General features: G+C 34.6%; 1 protein-coding gene across 3 annotated transcripts in view; it reads right to left on the bottom strand.

The window, feature by feature from the left end:
- ITGB3BP (integrin subunit beta 3 binding protein) overlaps positions 1 to 27538 on the bottom strand; it is a 67758-nt gene that overhangs the window by 17159 nt on the left and 23061 nt on the right. For all 3 annotated transcript variants that reach the window (XM_025871764.2, XM_025871763.2, XM_073896624.1), the window contains 2 exons: positions 15555 to 15690; positions 7874 to 7943 (listed from right to left, as the gene is read on the bottom strand). In XM_025871764.2, coding sequence (XP_025727549.1) covers positions 7874 to 7943; positions 15555 to 15690 — 206 coding nt within the window. The remainder of the gene's footprint in view (positions 1 to 7873; positions 7944 to 15554; positions 15691 to 27538) is intronic.

Here is a 27538-nt window from a genome sequence, read left to right as displayed (position 1 = left end):
CTCTCCTCCTCCTTCTTTTACTTCTTGCTAGATGAAATCAACTCCTCCCATCTTGATAGCAACCAGTTTCATGGAATGGGTACACACACACACACACACACACACACACACACACACACACACACTTCAAATCATCACATTACAGACTTTAAATACATACACCTTTATTTGCCAATTACACTTTAATAAAGCTGGGGATAATTACATAAAGAAAAAAAGCCCCTTAACCTTCTGCCACACATGTCCTTCTAATGTGTAATCCTGGATTTCCTACCTATTTGTATTCTTCACTCTCTGGCCTAAGCTGTGAGTGCTAGGGAAATCTTATAGCAGTATTGATGGTCAATATTACAAGTATATGATTTGCTAGGCCCCTGATGCTGCTTAACTCTTTTACTTAATTTAATGAATATTCTTTTTTTTTGCAAATCATTGCTCAAAATAATGGTCTAAACCCAATCTCTGTTCCTCCATACTGAAATGAAACTCTTATATTCAGATTTCTGCCTTACTACTCTACTGGTACTATACTCTCAAAGGCCACAAATGAACTCTTAATTAATTCCATTACCAAAAACTTATATCAAAGTTACTACCTATAAGAGACTGTATTTATATATAATCTCAAGAAACCTGGAAGTTATATGTACATTACAGGGACAAAATCCTCAGGTTTTTCTTTATCCTCTTAATATTATGTCTTACAGAGAAAAAGGTAGATAGGTCACAGAACCTCTACTTAATCTAATTGTTTATCTAAACTGATTATTTTGGTAGCTGGATTGTAATGATGAAATATGTTGCTAAGTTTTTTTTTGAACTCTTTCTAAAGTCAAAGCATGGTACTTGTTACTTTACAAGCTATATCTTAATCTTTAAAATAATTCTCTGTGATAAACATTATCTCCATTTTATAGATGTGGAAACTGAAACACAAATTATTTAATTATTCAGGGTTACACAATAAGGAACACAATCATTGTGCATTCTTTGGGATTTTCTATACATAGCATTGTGTTTTCTGAAAATAGAGACAGTTTTAGGGGCGCCTGGGTGGTTCAGTTGTTAAGCGTCTGCCTTCAGCTCAGGTCATGAGCCCAGGGTCCTGGGATCGAGCCCCACATTGGGCTCCTGGCTAGGCCGGGAGCCTGCTTCTCCCTCTCCCGCTCCCCCTGCTTGTGTTCCCTCTTCTCTCTCTGTGTCACATAAATAAATAAAATCTTAAAAAAAAAAGAGCTTTATTTCTTCCTTTCCAAATGGATGCCTTTTGTTTTCTTTCTTCTTCCCTTTCTTCCCTCCTTCTGCCTAATTGCTCTGATTAGAATATCCTGTAAAATGTTGAATACTAGTGGTGAAAATGGGCATACCTATCTTGTTATTGACCTTTGGGGGAAGGCTTTCATTCTTCCATGTCAAAAATTTTGAACAGTTGAAAAATAAGTCTCTTGTAAACATTGGTTTCTCTTTTAGTCTTTACTTACCTACAGAATATAGGCATGACTTTATTTTCATTTTAAGTTTTTGATAAGCATGTTCAACTAACTCACTCCTAAAGACCGGGTGATTTAAGCAGAAAAATGAACCATAAATCAGATTCTTGTTGCATAACTGAATGCTTAAAACATAATAAAGAGTAACTCAGACTTAGAATTCTTTTTTTCCCCCAGACTTAGAATTCTGGACAGTGGCTACCTGTCACAATTAATTGTATTCATAACAAACAAATAAAAAACCCAATTCTAGCATAATTCTTTACAATTAGAAAAAAGTTTTATTTGGATTAGTATAGAAATTTTTTTAAAAATCTAAAAAAAAATTGCTTTTCTATCTATAAGAGAATAAGCCAGTGGTTAAAAATAAGCTTTATACAACAGGAGGGACTTTTGTGGTGATGGGATTGTCCTATATCTTGATGGTGGTGAACCTACACATGTGATAAAGTTACACAGAACTAAAAACATATATATGCAAACACCAATGAGTACATGTGAAACTTAAGAAATCTGAATAAAAATCAGTGGACTGTGGCAATGTCAATTTTCTGGTTGTGATACTGTCCTACAGTTTTGGAAGATGTTATCATGTCAGTAAAGTGAGAAACGGGTATGCATGATCTCTCTGTTTTACTTCTCACAACAGCATGTGAATCTACAATCTGAAAAGAAAAGGTTTAATGGAAGTAAACCTGCAGAAAGATAGTCACCAATACTGTATTTTCATAGCAGTGACAGTAGCCAGCAGCAAATTGCCAAGAGGAAGAAAAGCCAATGGCAGTGAATTATATAATATATTTTCCTTTCAGAGTATAAAGTATATGGAAGTTCACATAAAATATTAATGTGTAGGTGTCTGTTTATAAATGATCTCTATTGACATGTCACTAACTGCTTGTTTTCTGGGGAAAAAAATTTTAAACCTAGAATGTGGAACTATATTTTCCTGTTGGAATAATTCTTATACTTAAAACTTACCAAATTGATTAACAGGGTGTCATTTTAGGACATATACATAATTGAAAAACAAAAAGTGTAAAAGAGTATACATTATATGCCATCTTTGTATAAAAAGAGAAATCAGAAAAAAGAAATGAAACAACTTGATTTTATAAAAATAAACATAAGAAAGGGAAACCAGAAATTAATGAATTTGGTTACCTACAGGGAGTAGATAGAAAGAACTGGGAGAGAGCGACACTTCTCTGAATATTCTTTTTTGTAAAGTTTTGGCTTTTGGAATCATATTAATGTTTTACATCGTTAAAAAATTAAATCAAAAAGGATGAGAGAAAAAAGATTAAAATTGAAAAAAAAAACAGAAACAAGAGAATCTAACTACTTCAAATGAATAACTAATTCTTCAAACAAAACACTAGTCCAAGTAATGTGGAGAAAAAGGAACCTCTTACACTGTTGATGGGAATACAAACTGGGGCAGCCACTGTAGAAAACAGCATGGAGGCTCCTCAGAAAGTTAAAAATAGAACTACCCGACTATCCAGTAATCGCACCACTGGATATTTAAGCCCAAAATACAAAAACACTAATTCAAAGAGATACATGCACCTCTGTTTATGGCAGCACTATTTACAATAGCCAAATTATGGAAGCAGCCCAAGTGTCCATCAATTGATGAATTGGGTAAAGAAGAGGTGGTGTATACACACACACACACACACACACACACACACACACACACACACTGGAATATTATTCAGCCATAAAAAAGAATGAAATCTTGCCATTTGCAACAGCATGGATGGAACTAGGTAGGGAGTATAATGCTAATGAGCAATAGAAGTCAGAGAAAGTTAAATACTATATGATTTCACTCACATATGGAATTTAATAAATAAAACAAGCAAAGAAGAAAAAAGAGACAAACCAAGAAGCAGATTTAAAAAAAATTTTTTTAACATTTTTTAAAATTTTATTTGTCAGAGGGAGAGAGCGTGAGCAAGCACAAGCAGGGGGAGCTGCAGGCAGAGGGAGAAGCAGGCTCCCCGCTGAGCAGGGAGCCCGATGTGGGGCTCGATCCCAGAACCCTGTGATCATGACCTGAGCTGAAGGCAGATGCTTAACTGACTGAGCCACCCAAGTGTCCCCAGGAAACAGATTTTTAACTATAGAAAACAAACTGATGGTTACCAGAGGGGAGCTTCGTGGAGGGGGGGATGGGTGAAATAGGTGATGGGGATTAAAGTGTACAATTATCATGATGAATACTGAGTAATGTTTAGAATTGTTGAATCACTATATTGTACACCTGAAATTAATATAGCACTGTTAACTATACCTGAATTAAAATAGAAAAAATTAACAAAAGAGAACTAATCCAAGTAGTTTTGAACATAGTAATTTGACTATATACTGTCAAGTTAAAGACAAAAAAGATTTGCAAACAAAACTTGAATGCTTTGCAAGCTTGTTTTTAATAGTGCTATAAGTGCAGGAATTCTCAAACTATTTTGTGTTCATGGTAAGATTAAGCAAATGTGAAAATATACTGCTGCTATGAGGAGCCAAAGATGTAGTATCTCTGAGAAGGGGTGCAAATACAGAAAGGGTGAAAGCAAGGCAAAACCCTTTATCACTATGAACTCATGAATTTTAAAAAGGCCGGCTAATAGAAGGAATGATGGAGTTAAAAAATCACCATTGTATAACTAACTTAGTAGGGTAGACTACCTTCCCACTGTAGGTGGGCATCATTTAATTCATTGAGGGGCTGAATAGAACAAAAGTGGAGGAAAGGAGGATTGGTTCCCTGCCTGCCTGTTTATTTTTTTAAATTTATTTTTATTTTTAAATTTCTTTTATTTTTTAGAGAGAGCAAGAGAGCAAGCATGGAGGGGAGGGGCCGGAGGGGAGGGGCCGGAGGAGAGGGAGAGAAAGAATCTCAAACAGGCTCCACAGCCAGCATGGGGCTTGATCCCATGACCCTATGACCTGAGCTGAAATGAAGAGTCAGACCCTAAACCCACTGAGCCACCCAAGCGACTCATCCTGCTTGCCTGTTTGAATTGGGACATCGCTCTTCTGCTCTTGAACTTGGATTTACACCATCAGCTCCCCTGGTTGTCAGGCCTTTGGACTTGAATTTGATTTACACCACTGGCTTTCTTGAGTCTCAAGCTTGTGGATGGTAGATAGTGGGACTTAGCCTCTCTAATTGCATGAGCCAATTTTTCATAATCAATCTATCTCTATATATGCAACTATATACATATAACTCATTATCAATACATTTTAATTATTTTTTTAAAAAGATTTATTTATTTTAGAGAGAGGGAGCATGTGTGTGCATGCAAATGGGGGGAGGGGCAGAGGGAGAGAATCTCCAGTAGTCTTCCTGCTGAGCATGGAGCCCAATGGGCTTTTTATCCCAGAACCCTGAGATCATGACCTGAGCTGAAATCAAGAGTTGGATGCTTAACCAACTGAGCTACCCAGGTGCCCCAATACATTTTAATTATTAATAACAATATATCAATGCCATTTTATTATCATTAAATGTTATATTTTATTAATACTATATTATTATTATATTATTACATATATATGTATCTGCAATTGGTTCTGTTTCTCTGGACAACCCTAACCTATACAATTGCCAAAACAAAATATAAAATGCCATGATCGGGGCGCCTGGGTGGCTTAGTCGTTAAGCGTCTGCCTTCGGCTCAGGTCATGATCCCAGGGTCCTGGGATCCAGCCCTGCATCAGGCTCCCTGCTCAGGGGGAAGCCTGCTTCTCCCTCTCCCACTCCCCCTGCTTATGTTCCTGCTCTCGCTATCTCTCTGTCAAATAAATAAATAAAATCTTTAATAAAAAAATGCTATGATCATTTAAAACTGATGTACAAATGTGAAATGTTCAATTTAACTTCAGATTTTCAAAAACCAAGTCTTTAGAACAGCTTTACAAGATAATAAAAGAAATCTAAACAAATGGAACAAATGAAGAACCCATTACTAAAGCTAGTAAAATGGCTTTATTGACTAGGATTGAGTAAGTTTATAATGAGTGGAAAAAAACAATCAGCAAGCCATAATTTTTACCTATTGCAAAATATCTTGGCTTGTCCTTAAGTTCACTAATTCTAGTATCAAGTCATGGAGTGATATACATAAATAATAGGGATCTTTAGAAATAAACATTGAGAGAAATTAAGTAAATATAGGCAAATTCCTAAGTGAACCATAACAAAGGTTCTTGTTCCCTTGCTACTTTAAAGCTCACTGCTACGAGAGCTGTTGTTAAAAATCTGGAGCTGTAAGCAAATCGATGGGTTCAGAAGAATAAGGAAGGGAAGAAACTATAAAAAGTTAGAATAGCTTAAGTGGAGCTGATTTGGCGGAAAGCAAGGATAAGTTTGGCTTGATCACTGTTGTCCAAAAACATTTCCTCCTTCACTGCCTACTTTTATTCCTAAGTTTTTTATACTTCATATAATTATATCAGAAATTCATTTGGTTTAGCAGGTATCTACTTTCATTTTTTAAAATTTAAATTCAATTAATTAACATACGGTATATTATTAGTTTCAGAGATAAGAGTTCAGTGATTCATCAGTCTTATATAACACCCAGTCTTATATAACACCTGGGTGTTATCTGCTTTCAACTATAAGATTATACATGTTTCAAAAATTGTTACTTGCCCCTTGCTCTCACTGTATGTCCTTTTGTACAATTTATTTTTCTGTGTGTATATATTGACAATTTTAAAATACATTAAATAAGTTAAACAAAAAGAGAATGCTTTCCCTTTTTTGGGAAAGATTTTATTTATTCATTTTAGAGAGAGAGAGAGCATGAATGGGAGGAGAAGCAGAGGAGGTGGGAGAGAGTCTGAAGCAGACTCCATGCTGAATGGAGCCCGACGCAGGGCTCAGTCTCACAACCCCGAGATCATGACCTAAGCTGAAACCAGGAGTTGGATGCTTAACCAACTGAGCCACCCAGGAACCCCAAGAATGCTTTCCTCTTAATATCTAGTTGAGACTGGTTTCACTGAGGAAATGGGAACGCTGCTTAGGGGAAGGAAGGAGTAGTAATTCACAACAAAAATATTTGTGGGACAGGGCACATGAAAATATTTGGAGCTGGGGGAGCATGGCTAGGAAAAGCATCTAGTAAAAGCAGATAAAGGGGTATGATGATAGATGTAGGAGATGCCAAACAAAGAAATTTCTCTGTGAAACTCTTCCCTTTGTCTCTGTTGTACTCTAAATGGCATTCAATTTTTGTATATTTTAATCTAGACTAGTACTGATTAAGACTATAGTTCAGCTACATTATGAAAAAAAAAAGACTTCTGGGGTTATAACCACAAGTTACAACACTATTCGTATGGAAAATGCATTCTGAATTCCACTCAAATGATTTAAAAAAACATTTTGAAACATAACTTATAACCTATTTCTGAGTTTGGAAAGGTATATTAACCTACAACATAAGACCATAAACTCCCAATGGGTAGAAACTTCATTTTCTTCATCTTTACCCACCCATCATATTGTGTGGCACACAGACAATATAGCTGAAAGGGTAAATGAGCTGAACGTATGAATTACTTTGAAAATTTAACCCCCTGTTCTGGTTAATTCAATTTTCCAGCCTCAGTAGATAGATATAAAACTATTCTTTCCAGGATATATATGGGAAGTAGATTTTTGTAGATAATATCTTGAATAATAATTCAAGGCAGCATTGGCTGGCCAATAGGAAAATAGTTGGGTGCTGGCATATAAAAGCCTCCTGGGTTCCTCTGGATCTCTTACTCTGCTGGCTTCACTGTGTTCCTAGCTCTTGAACCAGGTATTTGTTAGGCATTATGTTCCCAGACAACAGATTATTTTTCCATCCATATAAAATCTGAAAAGGGCATTTTCCTCAGTTTTATCTTAAACTGGCCTCTTATTCATGGGCTGGGAAACTGCACTCAATGAGTATTAAAATTAAGATATCACAGGGGCATTTGAGTGGCTCAGTCAGTTGAGTATCCGACTCTTCATTTTCTCTCAGGTCATGATCTCAGGGTCCTGAGATCAAGCCCTGCATGGGACTCTGTACTCAGTGGGGGGTTTGCTTGAGATTCTCTCTTTCCCTCTCCCTCTCCCCTCACCCCACTTGCACTCTTGCTTTCTCTCAAAGAAATATTAAAAAAAATTAAGATATTACATATCATGATCACATGAACACTGCAAAACACATCACAAAATATTTTACTTCTTTAAAAAAGAATACTTCAACTCAGGTATAAACTATTTTTTAAAATTTTTGCAAATAGATTATTTCTCTTAAATTATTACTTTAAGAAATATGATTCTTTTAAGACACATGTGTTTATTATTTCAAAAACAACAAACTTACTCATCATTGTCTTTTGTTGTAGATTCCTTCCTTTCGGTTAAACTGAGGTGACTCAATTTTTTCCTTTTTCCTATATACAAGCAGTAAAAAGAAGAACTTAAGGGGAAAATTGTCAAATTTTAAATAGAATTTAGATCAACAAAGTTTAAATAGAAAATAAAAAGGTAGACTAATGAAAGGGAAGTAGGAAAAGAAAAAGTATCCTAGAATTTGCTATGGAAAAAAAAATCACTATTACGGATAACTTTTCAATAGCTATTTTTTTTTATTTTCCAATATCCCAGTGTTTTATTCATGACTTTATATAGAAAAAAAATAATCTTTACTAGATAAAGGATACTTTCATCAAATATTTTAATAAACAATATTATCTTAAAGTTTCCAGTTTGTATTATTTCACCCCTATTTTTTGCCTCAAAGTTAACAAGAGGTTGGTGATACTTATATCTACAAAATAGTGAGTTTCTAGTGATGTCACAGTAAAATAAATTTGATAAATGTGCCTGACTTTAAATACATATTGAAAAAATGCATAATGATTTAGCAAATTCTTGGAAAGATCCTGTGTGTGGGGTTGAAAGGTAAATTTGATTTTATAGCTCTAGTAGAATATGATGTTTGCATTTATTAGTGGTCAAATAGATAATTGTTTTATGAGCTCTCCATTTAGTTGTTGGTTCTACTGTACTTCATAGTATAGTACCCCATATACTTTAAACATATTTGATGTATAATAAGTATTTGAGGACATAATAAATTCTTAATGTCTTACATACACTGGCCTTCAATAAATGTTTATTGAATGAATAAGCAAGCAAATGAATGAATAATCCAAACTTTTTACTACAAATGAAAAAAAGTCCAGAGAAATCATTTTTTTAAATGTAAAATTGGTGACAACTTCCTTACACTATGTATTCTTATGTTGTTTCATTTGTTCAACAACTGGCACAGGAACTATTATTTAACTCAATGTCCTTATTCTTCACAAAGGAAAAACAGGTGAAATAAATTTTATTATTTAATTTAACCCAACATACTCAAAATACTCTAATTTTAACATATGATAATATAAAATTATTAGTGGGATCATTCATATTCTCTTTCTCACACTGTCTTTGATATCTGGTGTGTATTTTACACTTATAGCACATCTCAGTTCAGATGAGCCACAATCCAAATGATCTGTAATCTACATGTATTGGAAAGTATAGCTCTATGTAATACTGAAGGAGGATCTGATACTTTTAGATGAAACCGAGTACACAAATAACACGAAGGCAATTTCTTTAAATTTTCAAATATAATTTATTAACATATTAATGTACTGTCTGGAACAGACTTTCCAATGCTGGTTTATACGTTTTTCTTCACTTAATTTTTATTCCATTACTCTTATTTGCTCCTATTACTAGGGGAAAAGTTTATTTAAGGTATATTTTCTATTCTCTGATATTTATAATTTCACTGAGTAAGTTGGTTCAGAAACTAACAATAATTTCCCTCATTGTTACTTTGGATCTTGTGGCTTCTCTCAAAAAAAAAAAGTATCATAACTAAATTATCTCAAAATAGTCTTTAATTCTAAAAAGAGAAAAACTTGTGATTTAGAGATCTTGCTAAAGTACTAGTTATCTCTTTTTATTAACTTTTCATTATTTGACTTGACTCTATCCTTAAATTCCAAATAGTAAGAGTTTATTTAACAAAGGATTAAAGGGAAAAAGAGTAACCATTTTTTTAAAAAAGATTTTATTTTTATTTATTTGCCAGAGAGTGAGAGAGCACAAGTAGGGGGAGCAGCAGAGGGAGAGGGAGAAGCAGGCCCCCCGCTGAGCAGGGAACCTGATGAAGGGCTCAATCCCAGGACCCTGAGATAATGACCTGAGCCAAAGGCTGTTGTTTAGCCGACTGAGCCACCCAGGTGCCCCAACAGTAACAATATTTTATTTATGATTTTAGAGAACTCTGAGGAAAAAGTCTATTAAAATCCATCTCTCTTAAAAAAATCAAGCTGGATATGAAATCCCATGATACACATTAAACCTTATATTCAGAAAATCTTTGCCTAAAGGTTAATACTAATTTCCTGAATTTTGTGCTCTGCTGTCTGCATTCAATAAAGCTCCACAATTAAATATTAAAATTACTTTGTTCCTTTAACTTATAATTAATTTTCACATTTTAGCACCATCAGTCAATAAAGTTAGGTGAGAAATAGTAAAAGAATGCTTTATTTGAATTTTCACCAGGTGTTCAATGCCTGCTGAAACATTTTTATTATTGTAAGGGGATCAGATATCTTATTCTATAAAATGTAATCTATAGCATTAATCTCAATCTCCTCATAGAAGGACTTACATTTCTAATATACTTTCCAATTGTTAAATAGGAGGAGTTTTAATATCTCTAAGAATAACACTTGGAGCCTGACTCTCCCTCTGCCTGCCACTCTCCCTGCTTGTGCTCTCTGTCAAATAAATAAATAAAATCTTAAAAAAAAAATTGCTTCCTTGATTTCATTTCATTCTATTAGCAATTAACATACAGTAAACAGCTGCAGATTCTACATGGACTGTTTCTTGCTAGGTTATATATAACAAACAGTTGTGTATGTGATTCCCTTTAAAGGCAGTTTCACAAAACACTGGTGAAAAATGTACCATCACTGAATCTGGGCTACATTCAAAATTGTATTTTGGACTTTCCGGTAAGGCTCAGGGAGCCCCTTCTCTGACTAATGAAGATAACTTTCAACAGATCATGATGTTTAGAAGTACAATCAATGATGTTAATGATAACGGCTAACACTTAAATAGTATTTTTAGGGCCATGCACTGTTTTTAAATGTTACATATATAAACTAATCTGCAAAACTCTGCATTGGTCACTCTTATTCCCATTTTACAGATGAGGAAACAGAGGCACAGAATGGCCACATAACTTATCCAAGGCCCTAAAGCTAGTAAGTGCCAGAGTCAGGATCCAAGTCTGACACCCAACCTTCTGTGCCACTCAGGTACCCCAAAATCATGTTATTCTTTTAATTAACCAAATTATTATTATTAAACAAGAGTGGAGAGTGAAGAACCTCTTTAGAGGATTAATTCATGAAAAATAACAATGTTAATGGTTCCTTTTTTAAAATTTAAAATACCTTTATTGAGTCCCATGGAAGAAATTTAATATTCTTAAAATATTACCTATATTATTGAAGAGAAAGGTATCAATGAGAAAATTGGAATTGCTTTTTAGCTACTAAAACATTAATATTTGAGAAGCAGAATGGTAAGTTTTAAAATCTTTCATCCAAATTAGATTGTGGACCACATTAAGAAGCATTTGGCTCATATATCTCAAACTGCTCATCATATATTTAAGCTGATAGTAATTTATCAGCTCCTTTGAAATACATATTGTCTGTTCCTTCTCCCACTTAAAAAGAAATCAGTCTTGACAGAGGTCTACCATTTGATTAGTCTTTTCAAAGAACCTCCTTTTTTTTTTTTAATCATTGCCTTGTTTTCTATTTAATACTTTATTTCTATTTAATACTTTATATCTTTTACTATTTCCTTTCTTGTATTTTTGGGGGTTTGTTCTATTCTTTTTCCATCCGTCTGAGTTGAATGCTTGGCTTATTAGTTTTCAATCATTCTTCCTTTCTAAATATATGCATTTAAAAGTATAAAATTTCTACTAAGAACTGTTTTAGTATAAAGCAGTATTTAGGTGTAAAGTTTTCCTGTAAGTTTTTTGTTATTATCATTCAATTCTAAATATTTTATACTTTCCATTATGATTTTTCTGAACAATGAATTATTTAGAAGGTTCTAGGTTTCCAAATAGGTGGGCTAAAATTTTTAGAGGGCTGCCTTTTTATTATTGATTCCTAATTGCACAAAATTTTGGTTAGTGACTGTGACAGCAATTTTAGTATGTTGAGAGTTCTTTGTGACTCCAAACTGGTTATATTTTTTGTAAAAGTTCTAGGTCATGCTTTATCATGTGTTGGGTATTATACTTGTTTGACCACAGCTCATTAGATCACACTTGCTAGCTATGTTCCAAACTGTTTATATCCTTCCTAAGTTTTTATCTATTTCATCAGTTTCTGAAGGAGGTACTTTAAATTTTACTATAATTAGGGATTTGTGAGTCTCTCCTTGTAATCCTGTCCTATTTCATTATGTTTTGTTTTTGTTTTAGATGCACATAGTTTCAGAAATCTTTTTCTAGTAGTGACTCCTTCTCTTACTATGTATAGATTCCTTTATCTTCAATAAGGTTTTTTTGCTTTAAAGTCCATTTTGGTCTATATTAATATTCTTATAACAACTATTAATTTTTTAAAAGTTAATATTTGCTTTGTTTTTTATTAAATATTAATTATTTTAATAAAACAGCTAAAATACATATTGAAAACTTACTACATGCCAGGCAATGCTCTGAGTGCTTTTTGTATATTACTTTAATTGTCACAATAATCCTGAGGTAGATATTATTTTCCCCATTTTTACATGCAAATAAAAAAGACACAATTTTAAAGTCAGTTAACAGATATTCTTTCTTCTGCTCCCTAAAAATTGTAAGAATCTTAAAACACTTTAGCTTCTTCCTGCTCCCTCATCAGTATTCCATGCTATTACAGTCTATTATTTGTTTTTAACCCTCTCAAATTGTCTTTTGCTTTGTAGTGAGAATTTGTAGTCACATTTTTGTAATTAGATTTATATTAAATTTACCAACATGTCTGCTAATTTATTTTTCACCATTGTTCTTTGCATTCCATTCCTTTACCTGAGGCTCAGTTTACTTCTCCAAGTACATTTTTTAGTAGCCCCTTCAGGGAGTCTCTGTGAATGGTAAATTCTGTCAGACTTTGTCTGAAAAAAATCTTTATTTCATCTTCATTTCCTGAATAAAAAAATTCAGCTGTGATTTTTATTTGGTATTATTCCACTTCCTGCTGGAGTCTGTTGATAGTCTACTATCAGTCTGTCATTCCCTTGTGGGCTATATGTCTTTTTCTCTGGTGGCCTTTAAAATTTTCTCTTTGTCTTTGACAGTTTGCAGTTTTACCATGATATGACTAGGTGTGGATTTGTTTTCATTCATCCTGCTCAGACTAAGCATGCTATTCCAACCTGGAAATTCTCATCTTTCCTTAACTGTGAAATTGAAATTATGAAAAATTGATAGTCCTTTTATCTTAGAATACTGCCTCAGCCCATTCTCCTTATTTCCTCCTTATGGAACTCCTATTTGATGTATGTTGGAGCTTCTTATTCTATTCATCATTTCTTTTTACCATTTTATCATATTCTCCATTTCTTTATCTCTGTGTTATTACATTGCTGCAGTCTGGGTGATTTCTACAGATCTATTGTCTAATTCACAAATACTCTCTTTGACTATGCATATTTATTGTTTATCCTTCTACTCTAATTATTAAATAATAAGTCTGATGCATCCTTCCTCTTTACTGAAAAGCATAATAGTTTGGAGAAATTTGCTAAGGGGTAGGGGAGGGCAGCAATATAATGATAACACACACAAAAACGTATATAACAATGAGAAATATATATGATGATAAGTAAATAAATATATATCTCTCAAAAGTACAAACTGGAATCATTCACCCTGTTTTTGGCCCACATGTAGAGTCTAAGTAGAGGGAAGACTGAGAAACAGATTTTTCTTTCTAAGTACAAATGTATTTAAATTTAATAATAAATCATCTGTTCACATAGTACACAGTTCAAATGTATACAGAAAGTACATATAAATATCTAGAAGAAGAGTATAACAGAAGGAATACAGGCTGAGAGACCTGAAAGTGCAATGACCTTGTGGAAGGAAGGGGTTTAACATGATTGATGAGTAGCAAGAAAGTAAGAGTGGTTACAGTGTAAATGTGGGAAGGGTAGAAGAAAAGGAGATAGACGAGGTGGTCAGGTATTTGATGATGTATGGCCTTAAAAGTCATAAAGTTTTGAATTATATCCTAAGTGTGATGGGAAGTGAATTGCACTTAAAATGCCCTTGAAAATTCTATTTAAATAAAAGTGCTTATTTAAGTTGCATCTTATGTTTTGTACAATATTTAAAAACTGAGAATTGTTAATAGAAGTTATGAGATCATTTGGAACTTAAATCACTTCATAAGAGTCAGGCTTTCTTATTTCTAAAACATGTATAAGATGACATATTAGGACAAGCAATGTAATGATTAAAAATGACATAATGGGATATAAGATCCTAGAGAATTCTATGTTGAGACTTTTGTATGTGAGATACATATATCAAAGAGTATATGAAACATATATATGTACAGTTTAATGAACCAATATAACCACTATATAAGTTAAAAAATAGAATATTGCCAGCACCCCAGCAACCCTTGCTATATGACTTTTTAAAAAAGAGCTTACTTAGTACTATAATCTGTGATAATTATCCACTTAAATGTCAACCAGGATCATGTGACCCATCTTTTTATGGGCAAAAGGAATGTTCCCTTAAGTCCATATTTAATTTCAATATGGAAATTGAGTACGTATCCACTTAAAATCTATTCATATTTCAGTATAGAGATGTGCCATCTCTAAGGCACTAATTTTTAATTTTAAACAAAAGATATATTAAGTGTATTAAAAACAGATAGAGCTTGAAGAAAATGTATACATCTTCACACATTTTTGTGAAAGCAAACCTAATAATAATAGCTTTAAGATAAAAAGCATTTGATTAAAGTAAAATAAAAGTCATTGAAAAGTTTAAGATCTCATTATGGGTTTCATTACAACTAATTAGGTAAAATGGGATTTCTTTGTTTCTGTGTAGCTTCTAGTATATTCTTAGCACTCAATAAATGTTAAACAGTAAAATATGAATTAGGCTAATCACAGGACATCTAAAATATATTTTATTAAATTTGAGCCTACTTAGAATTTTATATTATAGAAACCTGACATGTCACTGATTCATGACCTTTTGTAATATTAAAAATTAAACCTATGAAATCTAGATTCATATATCTTTTAAATATTTTAGCAATAAACTACGAGAGAACAAGAAATACGCATAGTCAAAATTAAACTAAATATTTTAAAATAAACAATTTCATATTAAAATTGGGTTATTCTCTAGTGGAAAACCCTACAAATTTTTTTTGCAAATGCACTTAAGATAGTAAAGGTAAAGAAGGGAATGAAATATAATAAATAAAAGCAAGCTATATAAAGATAAACGAAATGTGGATAAAACTAAATGGACAACATGACTAAAAATAACATTTAGAAGTAGCTCTCTTAAACTGTATTGCAGCAGTACCTGAATTATATGCCTTTTAATTTATGCACATGATGGATAGCTTGTTAAGGGGTATATCTGTAACCATTATAATTGATAGTAGCTGAAGGCAGTCAGACCGTAATTTCTATTTAATAGATGGGACAGAAAGGGAACAAAGTCTGCAGTAGCATTTTAAAATAAGTGCCTAGAAAGTTTACATTTATGTCCAAAGTAGTACCTATATTCTAGCCTTCCTTATGTTGAATTCTTTAAGAAAAAAGAAAAAATCAGCTGCAGCAAGATCCATATACTATTAAATAAAAATTCTGATTTAACCAATAACTAGAAAAATATTACAATAAATGGAAAAGAATGTTCAACTAACCATTTGATGGTTCATTTTTGTGCTCTTGTTCTTTAGAGCTTGCAGGAGAAGCAAATGGGCTCATCTGACAAGTTCCAGTTGTTGGAGAATAAGTTGTAATACTTTTCTTCCTTGTGATTTTTGAAGAATCAAATGACTGAAAATAAATATTAATTTGAGACAAAAATACTTATGTTTGGTTCTTTGAGAATGCCTTTTAAAACTTGTAAAATTCAAACCAGTATTATTTTCCTTGCTCTTTCTTTTCAGAATTTAAATACCATCAATTACCACCTCCAAAATGAACACTATTCTTAAAGTCTTAGAGATATTTCAGGTCTCCACACTGATTAGGGCATCTCAATTTGATATTTGTGAAAATTTAATATTAAAGGTTTACTGCCTTCTGAGATGGTATTTCCAAACAGTTTAGAGATGGCTGACTCTTCCAGTTATATCCTGACTTTTGCTGTCTGCTGAACCTGAAGTATAATTATGGGGCTAGGCCAGGGAAACTCAGAAGTTTCTTACAGTAAAATCCACAAGGAAATTCTAGGAGGGCTAAGTGCTTTCTTACACCTTCACAAAGTTGCTCTGACATACTGACTTCTTGTCTTAAGAATAACCAAAATAATGTTTGAACATTATTTTTTTAACAATTACAACATAATTGAATATTAACATATTCAAATAATGTTATTTGAACATTAAAATTTAAGGCCCTTGAGAATTCGGCCTATCCTACAGGGTACCCTCCTATCCTCCCCTCTGTGTTCCTACACACCTGGGCATACCTCCTCCAATAAAATTAAAAATTATTTTAATAATTTTTCACATTTCTGTCTGCCCCATTAAAATCTGAATTCCTAAAAATAAGTATTTCTTCATCTTTGTGCCCTAGAACTCAAAAATGTGTAATGAATGAATGATGTAAAAGGAACAGTCCAGTAACCTTGGCCAAGCCACTATGAATTTCATTCACTTGTTCATTAGTTCATTCATCTAATATGAAATGACACCTGTAGTCCCAGTCACTTAGATTATACACATTTGGGCCTCAGCTCATTCTGTGATCCTAGGCTGGAGTGTCCTTTCTTATCTTTCCCAGATCAAATCTTCCTTTGGTTTAGGTCCCCATTTATGATCCACTTCCTCCAAACACCCATTATCACACAATTAATTGCTTGCTCTTCTGAACTCCTTTTAAACTGTTTTCTGTAATGCTTACTGATCACCCAGCACTTGCTAACTAATATGTACAAAGAAAGAGAAAAAACTATTCTGGCCTTATAAACAGCAGAGAAGAGGTCTTAACAGTAGTATGGGTGCTACAAAAATTGAGAGGAAAGGGAAAATCAAAGTGGGCTGCAGTAATTTTACAGAAGGATTCTTGTGAGGAGGAAGGGTGAGGTTTAGATAAACAAAAATGAAAGGTATGAAAAACCTGAAATCTAGAGGTGCTACAGATGGCACAGGCTGGATTTGGGGGATTAAAAAAGGTCTGAAGGCTTATGATGTTATTACTTATATTGTAGAATTAAACTTTAGTTTGGTAGCTGACTTGAAATAGTTATATAATTCTCCATTGTCAATGATTCTTTATTTCTAGATACCCTGGCAGAAATAGTGGCTGTGTCACCTTTTTCAGTATCTTCGTATTAGTTCCAGAATCTAAAGCATTAATTTTTTTTTTTTTTACAGTTAAGGTTTTAAATGATAAATACTTTTTCATATTGGGGAAAAAGAATTCTTTATTTCATATATCCATAGTAGCCACAAATGTAACCAATATCTTTTTTAAAAATCAAACTATATCAAGTTATAACTCTAAGGCAATCTTTTTTGTAGGGTGAAAAGGTTTTAAGTCTCTTTATCAGGTGGTTATTATTACCTCTCCATCTTGAGTTTTCACCTGTTTATATGTATTCAGTCATAAACTATGACATTTATCCAATCCTACCCTACCTTTCCAAGAATTTATTGCTTAGAACTATTTCACTGTGTATGTCCAAGAAATGAAAGTCACTACACTAATGTACATTTATGTCAATCTGTTTTCCTATTTTATCAAAAATTATTTTTTCCAATTGCCAAATATCTAAACATTACAACTATAGATCATATATTTGTCCTTGAAAACCATTTTCTAGCTTTCATAAAATAAGTCTGTGTGTGTGTGTGTGTGTGTGTGTGTGTGTGTGTTTCCCCTCACCTTAAAATACTGAAACTTCTTAGAGTGGGGGGAGAGAAGGGGAAAAATACTGAGGCTTCTCTTCTGCTTTCTTTTTTTGGTCATCTGTGTTGGAAAAACGTCTGTCTACAAATACTATACAAAGAGGGAAAAATGAAAATCTACCTTCCCTTACTATCCCACTAAATGTTCTTCAGTAAGTAACACATTTTTATATACGACTACTGATACGCAAAGGCATAATCTTACTTCTCTAAGATTTTTTTTCCCCCTCAAAGTTTTATCAAGGTCCTCTAACTTTAAAACCCTGAAGATGCTTAAAAGTGATCCTAGAACCCATCTAACCCACAACCAGGAAAAGTTAAGATTGGGATTTCAGGGAAGACTGAGCTACTAATTGAAAAATCTGGCCTTCTTTCCACTCAGCAATGAAAAGTGCTAGCTACCAGATCCTTTAGAAAACAGAGGAAGAAAAAGTGAGAAGACTAGATTTGGCTAGAGAAGGGAAGGAATTCGGGATGTGAATAAAATTAGAGAAAGAGAAATCAATAAGTCATAATTCTATAATAATTTATAACTGCTTATAATATTCAGTGATGCCTTAGAGATATTTAATGCCACTATTAAAAAAAGACTCTCTGATCAGCCCAAATACCACTGTACTTTTTGTAAAGCGGTCAAACCTTGTATATTAGCAAAACTAAAATTTGGGCATTGATTTTTCTGTCTAAAAAAAATGAATGTTCACTTCATAATTTCAAATATAGGTGACATTCTCCTTCAATATTGTTCACAAATTGTAGCTTGCTTTGTCACTTTGTTTAAAGCATATTCTACCAAAAAGGTACCTGTATTGCATTGATTTTTACCTATTATAAACAGTCTAGAAAGTACTAACTAAGGGTTCTTTCGGCATGGAAATATGATGGAAAGGATCTGCTATTATTATTATGAAGTACTACCCTATGCTATCAGTGAAATATTTAAAACACAGGTACTATAGATATTTGCATAACCAGAAACAAAAGAAAAATTAGGGCAACTAAAGGGAGATAATTCTTTATAACCTTACACTGGTTAATTAGGTCATTGGAATGTCTTACCTAAGACATTATTATAGATTACTAGTACTATTATGGAACTTATATTAAAATACTCCATATACTAGCTATTTCAGGTACTTTTCACAATTTGGGCCTAGGATTCTCAGTACAGTCCTAGAGATCAACTAACTTATCTGCTACCATGATTATCATCCTTAATGGTTCTAATAATTGGGGTTTCACTGTTATTTGTAATAATAGTTATGGAAGCAAAAGCATTTTGCACTAATCTCAGTGATCTTACAATGATAGCAGAGAAAGAATATAACCAATATATTAGCTCTGTGGTGATAGAAATTTTCTACTTCTTGATTGGGTGTTTGATACACAGGGGTATACCTTTGTTAAAAATCCATTGGATTGTATGTTCAAGATCTGTGGATTTTACAATATATAAATTTTACTTTAAAAAAATTTAATAGGAAAAATAAAACATTGGCTAAAAAAGTTGATACATTGGTCTTTCTACTTATATTCATTATTGTTCCACAATTTAAAAATACTAAAATTTTATTTTTTAAAAAGATGTATTTATTTATTTTGGGGGGGGAAAGCAGAGAGAATCTTTTCTTTAAATTTTTTTATTAACATATAATGTATTATTTGTTTCAGAGGTACAGGTCTGCGATTCATCAGTCTTACACAATTCACAGCGCTCACCATAGCCCATACCCTCCCCAATGTCCATCACCCAGCCACCCCATCCCTCCCACCCTCCTCCACTCCAGCAACCCTCAGTTTGTTTCCTGAGATTAAGAGTCTCTTATGGTTTGTCTCCATCTCTGGTTCCGTCTTGTTTCATTTTCCCTCCCTTCCCCTATGATCCTCTGTCTTGTTTCTCAAATTCCTCATATCAGTGAGCTCATATGATACTTACCTTTCTCTGATTGACTTATTGCGCTTAGCATAATACTCTCTAGTTCTATCCATGTCGTTGCAAAGGGCAAGATTTCATTTTTTTTAATTATGTTAATCACCATACATTACATCATTAGTTTTTTTTTTTTTAAAGATTTTATTTATTTATTTGAGAGAGAGAGAGAATGAGAGCCAGAGAGCACGAGAGGGAAGAGGGTCAGAGGGAGAAGCAGACTCCCCGCTGAGCAGGGAGCCCGATGTGGGACTCGATACCGGGACTCCAGGATCATGACCTGAGCCGAAGGCAGTCGCTTAACCAACTGAGCCACCCAGGCGCCCTACATCATTAGTTTTTGATGTAGTGTTCCATGATTCATTGTTTGCATATAACACCCAGTGCTCCATTCAGTATGTGCCTTCTTTAATACCCATCACCAGACTAACCCATTCCCCTACCCCCTCCCCTCTAGAACCCTCAGTTTGTTTCTCAGAGTCCATAGTCTCTCATGGTTCGTCTCCCCCTCTGACTTCGCCCCCTTCATTTTTCCCTTCCTATCTTTTTTTTTTAACATAGAATATATTATTTGTTTCAGAGGTACAGGTCTGTGATTCAACAGTCTTAGACAATTCACAGCACTCACCATAGCACATACCCTCCCCAATGTCTATCACCCAGCCACCCCATCCTTCCCACCCCCCATCACACCAGCAACCCTCACTTTGTTTCTGGAGAATAAGAATTCCTCATATCAGTGAAGTCATATGATACATGTCCTTCTCTGATTGACTTATTTCGCTCAGCATTATACCCTCCAGTTCCATCCATGTCGTTGCAAATGGCAAGATCTCATTCCTTTTGATGGCTGCATAATATTCCATTGTGTGTGTGTGTGTGTACACACACACTTCTTTATCCGTTCATCTGTCGATGGACATCTTGGCTCTTTCCACAGTTTGGCTATTGTGGACATTGCTGCTATAAACATTGGGGTGCACGTACCCCTTCGGATCCCTACATTTGTAACTTTGGGGTAAATACCCAGTAGTGCAATTGCTGGATCGTAGGTAGCTCTATTTTCAACTTTTTGAGGAACCTCCATACTGTTTTCCAGAGTGGATACACCGGATTGCATTCCCACCAACAGTGTAGGAGGGTTCCCCTTTTTCCGCATCCTCGCCAATATCTGTCATTTCCTGAATTGTTAATTTTAGCCATTCTGACTGGAGTGAGGTGGTTATCTCATTGAGGTTTTGCTTTGGATTTCCCTGAAGCCGAGTGATGTTGAGCACTTTTTCATGTGTCTGTTGGTCATTTGGATGTCTTCTTTGGAAAAATGTCTCTGTTCATGTCTTCTGCCCATTTCTTGATTGGATTATTTGTTTTTTGGGTGTTAAGTCTGATAAGTTCTTTATAGATTTTGGATACTAGCCCTTTATCTGATATGTCATTTGCAAATATCTTCTCCCATTCTGTCGGTTGTCTTTTGGTTTTGTTGACTGCTTCCTTTGCTGTGCAAAAGCTTTTATTTTTTGAAGATTTTATTTATTTATTTGAGGGAGAGAGAGAGAGACAGCAAGAGAGGGAACACAAGCAGGGGGAGCGGAAGAGGGAGAAGCAGGCTTCCCACTGAGCAGGGAGCCCAATATGGGGCTCAATCCCAGAACCCTAGGATCATAACCTGAGCCGAAGGCAGATGCTTAACAACTGAGCCACCCAGGTGCCCCGCAAAAGCTTTTTATCTTGATGAAGTTGCAATAGTTCATTTTTGCCCTTGTTTCCCTTGCCTTTGGCAATGTTTCGAGGAAGAAGTTGCTGTGGCTGAGGTTGAAGAGGTTGCTGCCTGTATTCTCCTCAAGGACTTTGATGGATTCCTGTTTCACATTGAGGTCTTTCATCAATTTTGACTCTATTTTTGTGTGTGGTGTAAGGAAATGGTCCAGTTTCATTCTTCTGCATGTGGCTGTCCAATTTTCCCAATACCATTTATTGAAGAGACTGTCTTTTTTCCACTGGACATTCTTTCCTGCTTTGTCGAAGATTAGTTGACCATAGAGTTGAGGGTCCATTTCTGGGCTCTCTATTCTGTTCCATTGATCTATGTGTCTGTTTTTGTGCCAGTACCATACTGTCTTGATGACTACAGCTTTGTAATAGAGCTTGAAGTCCGGAATTGTGATGCCACCAGCTTTGCTTTTCTTTTTCAACATTCCTCTGGCTATGCGGGGTCTTTTCTGGTTCCATACAAATTTTAGGATTATTTGTTCCATTTCTTTGAAAAAAGTTGATGGTATTTTGATAGGGATTGCACTGAATGTGTAGATTGCTCTAGGTAGCATAGACATTTTCACAATATTTGTTTTTTCAATCCATGAGCATGGAATGTTTTTCCATTTCTTTGTGTCTTCCTCAATTTCTTTCGTGAGTATTCTATAGTTTTCTGAGTATAGATTCTTTGCCTCTTTGGTTAGATTTATTCCTAGGTATCTTATGGTTTTGGGTGCAATTGTAAATGGGATCGACTCCTTAACAGAGAGAGAGAGAATGTTTAAATATACTCTGCACTGAGTACAGAGCCCGATGCAAGGCTCGATCCCACAACCCCGAGATCATAATCTGAGCTGAAACCAAGAGTCGGACACTTAACTGACTGTGCCACACAGCCGCCCCTAAAATATTAACTTTCATATTAAAGATAACACTATTCTGCAACTCTCCTGCATGTAACTGTTGAGATTTTAATGAAATATTTTCATGGCTGTTTCCCATCATTCCTTCATATATCCTCATATTTTTCAGAATATAAAGTGAATTCCGCCTCAAATATATTTTTATCTGTTTATTAAAGTATGATTTAATTAAAATGCACGGATGTTAAGAGTTCAGCTTGAGGAGATCGACAACTCGTTACTCTGATGTAACTACCACACAAGATATGGAACATTTCAACCATCTCAGGTTTCCTTTTACACCTTTCCACTCAATTTCCACTTTCTAGCCCACAGGCAACCATTTTCTAATTCCTATAATCATAGATACCTCTGCCTATTCTTGAATTTCATATAAATTAACTATGTAACTTCCGGTTTTGGTTTCTTTTGTTCAACATGTTTTTGAGATCATCTACATTGTTGCATGTGGTAGTAGTGTGTTCCTTTTTATTGCTGAATAGTGCTGCTTTGTATAAATATACCAGAATTTGTTTTTCTACTCTCTGACAGAGATTTGGATTATTTCCAGTTTGGGGCTATTATGAATTAAGTTGCTAAAAACATTCTTGTATATGTCGGGGTGCCTGGGTGGCTCAGTCAGTTAAAGCCTTGACTGGTGATTTCAGCTCAGGTCATGATCTTATGGGTCATGAGATCCAGCCCAGGTCAGGCTCCATGCACTCAGCTGAAGTCGGCTTGAGATTCTCTCCCTCTCCCCTTCCCCTCCCACTCACACGTACGCTTTCTGTCTCTAGAATAAATAAATAAGTCTTTAAAAAAAAACATTCTTGAATAGGTCTTTTGTGGATATGTCATTTTATTTCTTTGGGAAAGCTAGGAATGTAATTGCTAGGTTATAGGATAGAGATTTATACTTCTCTCTATAAAATAAAAGCTGGAGTTCTCCAAAGTATTTGTGTCATTTTAAATTCCAATCAGTAAAAGAGAGTTCCAGTTGCTCCACATCCTTATCAATCTTTAGCACTGTTTTAGTCATCCTCATGTTTGTTTTTTTTAAAGGGTTTATTTATTTATTTATTTGAGAGGAAGAGCATGAGTCGGGGGGAGGAGCAGAGGGAGAAAGAGAAGCAGCAGCAGACTCCCCACTGAGTGGGGAGCCCAACATGGGGCTCGATCCCAGGACCCCAAGACCATGACCTGAGCCAAAGGCAGACGCTTAACTGACTGAGCCACGCAGGTGCCCCGTTTTTGTTTTTGTTTTTGTTTTTTGAAGTAATCTCTACTCCCAACATAGGGCTTGAACTCAGGGCCCTGAGATCAAGAGTTGCAAGTTCTACAACTTAAGCCAGCCAGGTGCCCCTAGTGCTGTTGTTTTTTAAAAGCCATTCTGTTTTGTCATTTAGCTCTTCTAGTGGGTGGGAATGGTATCCATTTGTGGGTTTCATCTGTATTTCCAATGATAAATGATATTGAACAACTTTTCATGTGTTAACTGTCCATTTAAATATTTTTTTGTGACATGTTGGTTCAAGTTTTTGTAGATTTTTATTGTACTGTCTTTTTATTTTTTATTTATATGTTATAGATATAAGTCTTTTGTCAGATAGATGCGAGACAAATATTTTCTTCTCAATCTCTGGCTTGCCTATTCATTTCCTTAATGGTGTCTTTTGAGGAGCAAAAATTTCTAATTTTGATAAAGTCTACCTTATTATTATTAACTTTATCTTCTAGAGTTAGTACTTTTTCTGTTGTATGAAATTTTGTCTACTTTAGGTCTCAAAGATAATTTCTTATATTTCCTTCTAGAAGCTTGATGCTTTTAACTTTTACTTTATGCCTATGACACTTCTTGAATTAATTTTTGTGTATCAAGTGAGATAAAGATAAATTATTTTTTTTCCATATGGATATTTAAAAGACCTTCTTTGCTCCTATTGAATCAACCCAATATTTAAAAACATTTCAGGGGTACCTCGGTGGCTCAGTCAGTTAAGTGTCTGGCTCTTGATTTTGACTCAGGTTATAATCCTGGAGTCGTGGGATCGAGCCCCACATTGGGCTCCTTGCTCAGGGGGAGTCTGCTTGGGATTCTCTCTCTCCCTCTCCATTTGCCCCTCCTCCCCCCTCAACTAAATAAATCTTGAAAAAAATAAAAACATTTCATAAATTTAGTCAATTGTAAAGATAGTAGGAACCAAAAAGAGTATTAGAAATTAGATTTTGCCAAATAGGATGAAGATTCATAAAGCGTTTAAGTAATTACACTAAAGGAAAACAGCTGTGTTATACTGAAGGGAGCCTGGGCTCATATAATAGTTTTGCTGTGTCCTAGCTATGCTATTGTGGGTATACCACTTACTCTGAATTTTAGTTTCCTCACCCAATCTGGTATATCACTAGAATATTAATGCCTACGTGACATGGAGGGCTTCCGGAGCCTGAAGGAAGGAGGGCAAGGCAGTGGAGTTCACCTTTAAGAAGTCTGCCAGGGGCCTAGAATCTCTCTGTGTCCCCAGACCTGGTGGGGTACTCAGTATTGGGAGTGAGAAGTGGCCAAAGGGGAAGAACATGCAGAAGCATAGATGCAAATGAGACTGGTGCTACAGTTGAATGTCTAGACCATCAAGCCAAGGAATGCATACTACTCCAGCCCAAGAAGTTCCACTTCTATTAGAGCATTGGCCAGATGATGGCCTCACGTCCACTGAAAGCCCAGCAGACCCCAACCTCACAGAGAAAGCCAGCTTACTTTCACGAAAAGAATGAAATTCACAGACCTGGCCTCCTCCCAGAGGCAGAGGAAATTAGCACCACTTAACTGCTAAGAGATATAGGATTTTTTTTGGGGGGGGGGATGTAAAAAATGTTCTGGAATCAGATAGTGGTGATGGTTGTTCAACATAGTGAGGATACTACTACTGGTGTATATTTTAAAATGATGAATGTTATATGAATTGTATTTCATATACATGCTGAAATTTAAAAAAGAGAACTATTAGAAAGTACCTGAGATAACTGGAAGATATGAACAAAGTGTCCATTTGATGGTTAAGGAATTATCAATTCTGAGAAATATGGTAATACTATTATAGAAATATGGTAATACTATTATAGTTTTAAAAATCTTTATCTTTTAAAAATAATTACTGAAGTATTTATGGATGATATTTCAGATTTGTTTCAAAATAATCTAGTATGGGGGTACTAAAGTATATATGGGAGTATAAATGAAATAAGATTAGCCTTGTGTTAATAATTATCAAAGCTTGGTAATGAATAGGTAGTGCATTACCTTTGTCTGTTTGAAATTCTTCATAATAAAAAGGTAAAAGAAAAACCACTATTTTGTAACTGCAGTGAAATAAAGGATCTAGGAAATAATCATCAATAAAAAAAACCATGAGGAAAGATTAATGGGGAATTTTATTATTATGGGTGGATCAGGCTGATTAACACCCGAAACCCAAAAACCAGATCATTTTATGCTCTTGAGAGGATGCAATAGGAACTACACACACTACCTATGAGGTATTCTTATAAAAAATTTGAATCAGAATCTAATCAAGCCTCTAAACTTTACCAGTTTTACAGGAAATTTGAAGAATAATCATTTGAAGGATACCACAAGAAATGAATCAATTAACTCCAGAGTGTGGAATATATAAAACAAATACCTCAGTTTTTTCAAAAAATAAATTCCAAAAAAAAAAAAAACGGTAAAGTTTAACAAGATTTAAAAAGACTTAGGATATATAAGAAACGTTACAATGTATAAGCCTTGTTTGGATCCTGATTTTAATAAGCCAACTATAAAAGGACATTTTGAAACAATGACTGAAATGTAAATATGGACTGTGTAGAATTATATTATTAAGGAATTAGTATTAATTTTGTAAGGATGCAAATGGCACTGTGGTTATGAAAAGTCATTATCTGTTAGAAATACATACTGAAGAATTTTCCGATGAAATGACATGTCTGGGACTTGTAAAACATGCCAGGAAAAAAATGTACAGATAAACACACATATGTATATATACATATATATATATGAAGCAAAATTTACAAAATGTTAATAATCATTGAACATGGAAGCTCATTGTATTATTCTATTTTATGTTTGAAAATTTCTGTAATAAAAAGGGAAGGAAGAAAGAAGGGAAGGGGGGGGAGAGAACAATGTAGATTTGAACCAAATCAATAAACAGGACTGCAGAATGAGAGCTATAAAATTTCCTAATGCCCTGAAATTCAAAGTTCTTTCTAATTTCAGGAGTTGGCAGAAGCCTTGTCTCAGAGATATGACAAGTTTAGGCCCTAGGAATAATCAGTAGTGTCCTACCAATAATAAGGGAGTAATCTAGCCTGGGAATCCATGCCTCAATTAGCAAACCTCCCCCACCCTCCCCCACTTGCACTGTTATTCCCTCCAGCAGTAAGTCTACTGAGTTGGCCGCGGTAGGAAGTATGCTCCTTCCCTTCCTACTTGTAGCATCTGCTTCTTCCATTCCTTCTCTGAGGTGGCCTGAACGAGACTATGTACATGATTAGGTAGCTAGTTGTCCCTATAAATTCATCTGAATTGCCATTGGCAGCAGTTTGTAATAAATAATTCATCTTCATTTCTGAAAATTCATCTAGAAACAGTGCTTGGAGGACAATAACTTGAGCAGCTTAAACATTGTAGGTGATGAAAAACTGGAACATTCTTTACTCCTCACTACCCCCCAACAATTTGGGAGGATCAGCAAACCATGGTATTTGTAGTACACATTCCAGATATTAAAGGAAGGTCACAGGGGTTGATTCATACTTCTGTTTTCTCCATTAGGAGACTCATAAGGAAAATGACTTTTGCAGACTTGCCCTAACATCATGGAGCATTAATCTCCATGAAGGTCTGTGGCTACTTTGGTAACACTGGACTTTGGGAGTTTTGAACATCTCTAAGAGAGGAAATAGCAGTAGATGAGAATGAATAGGATCCACTTCAACCAACTGGTATATAAGGGCTATCTCCTTTCTGTAGATATCAGTCTTCTTCCTTCAGTATCATATTGAAAGGCAAAATGACCATAAAGTTACTACTAGTTTCTCTGCAGTTTTATAGCAATTAGGTACTGTTGGAATTATAGATATGTCTTGAATGTCTGATTTTCCTTTGCATGGGCTAAAGCAGC

Source organism: Callorhinus ursinus, unplaced genomic scaffold (assembly GCF_003265705.2).
Source record: "Callorhinus ursinus isolate GAN/ISIS: 27379988/994484 unplaced genomic scaffold, GSC_fseal_2.0 scaffold9, whole genome shotgun sequence".
Taxonomy (NCBI): Eukaryota; Metazoa; Chordata; class Mammalia; order Carnivora; family Otariidae; genus Callorhinus; species Callorhinus ursinus.
This window is presented reverse-complemented; position numbering and strand designations above follow the sequence as displayed.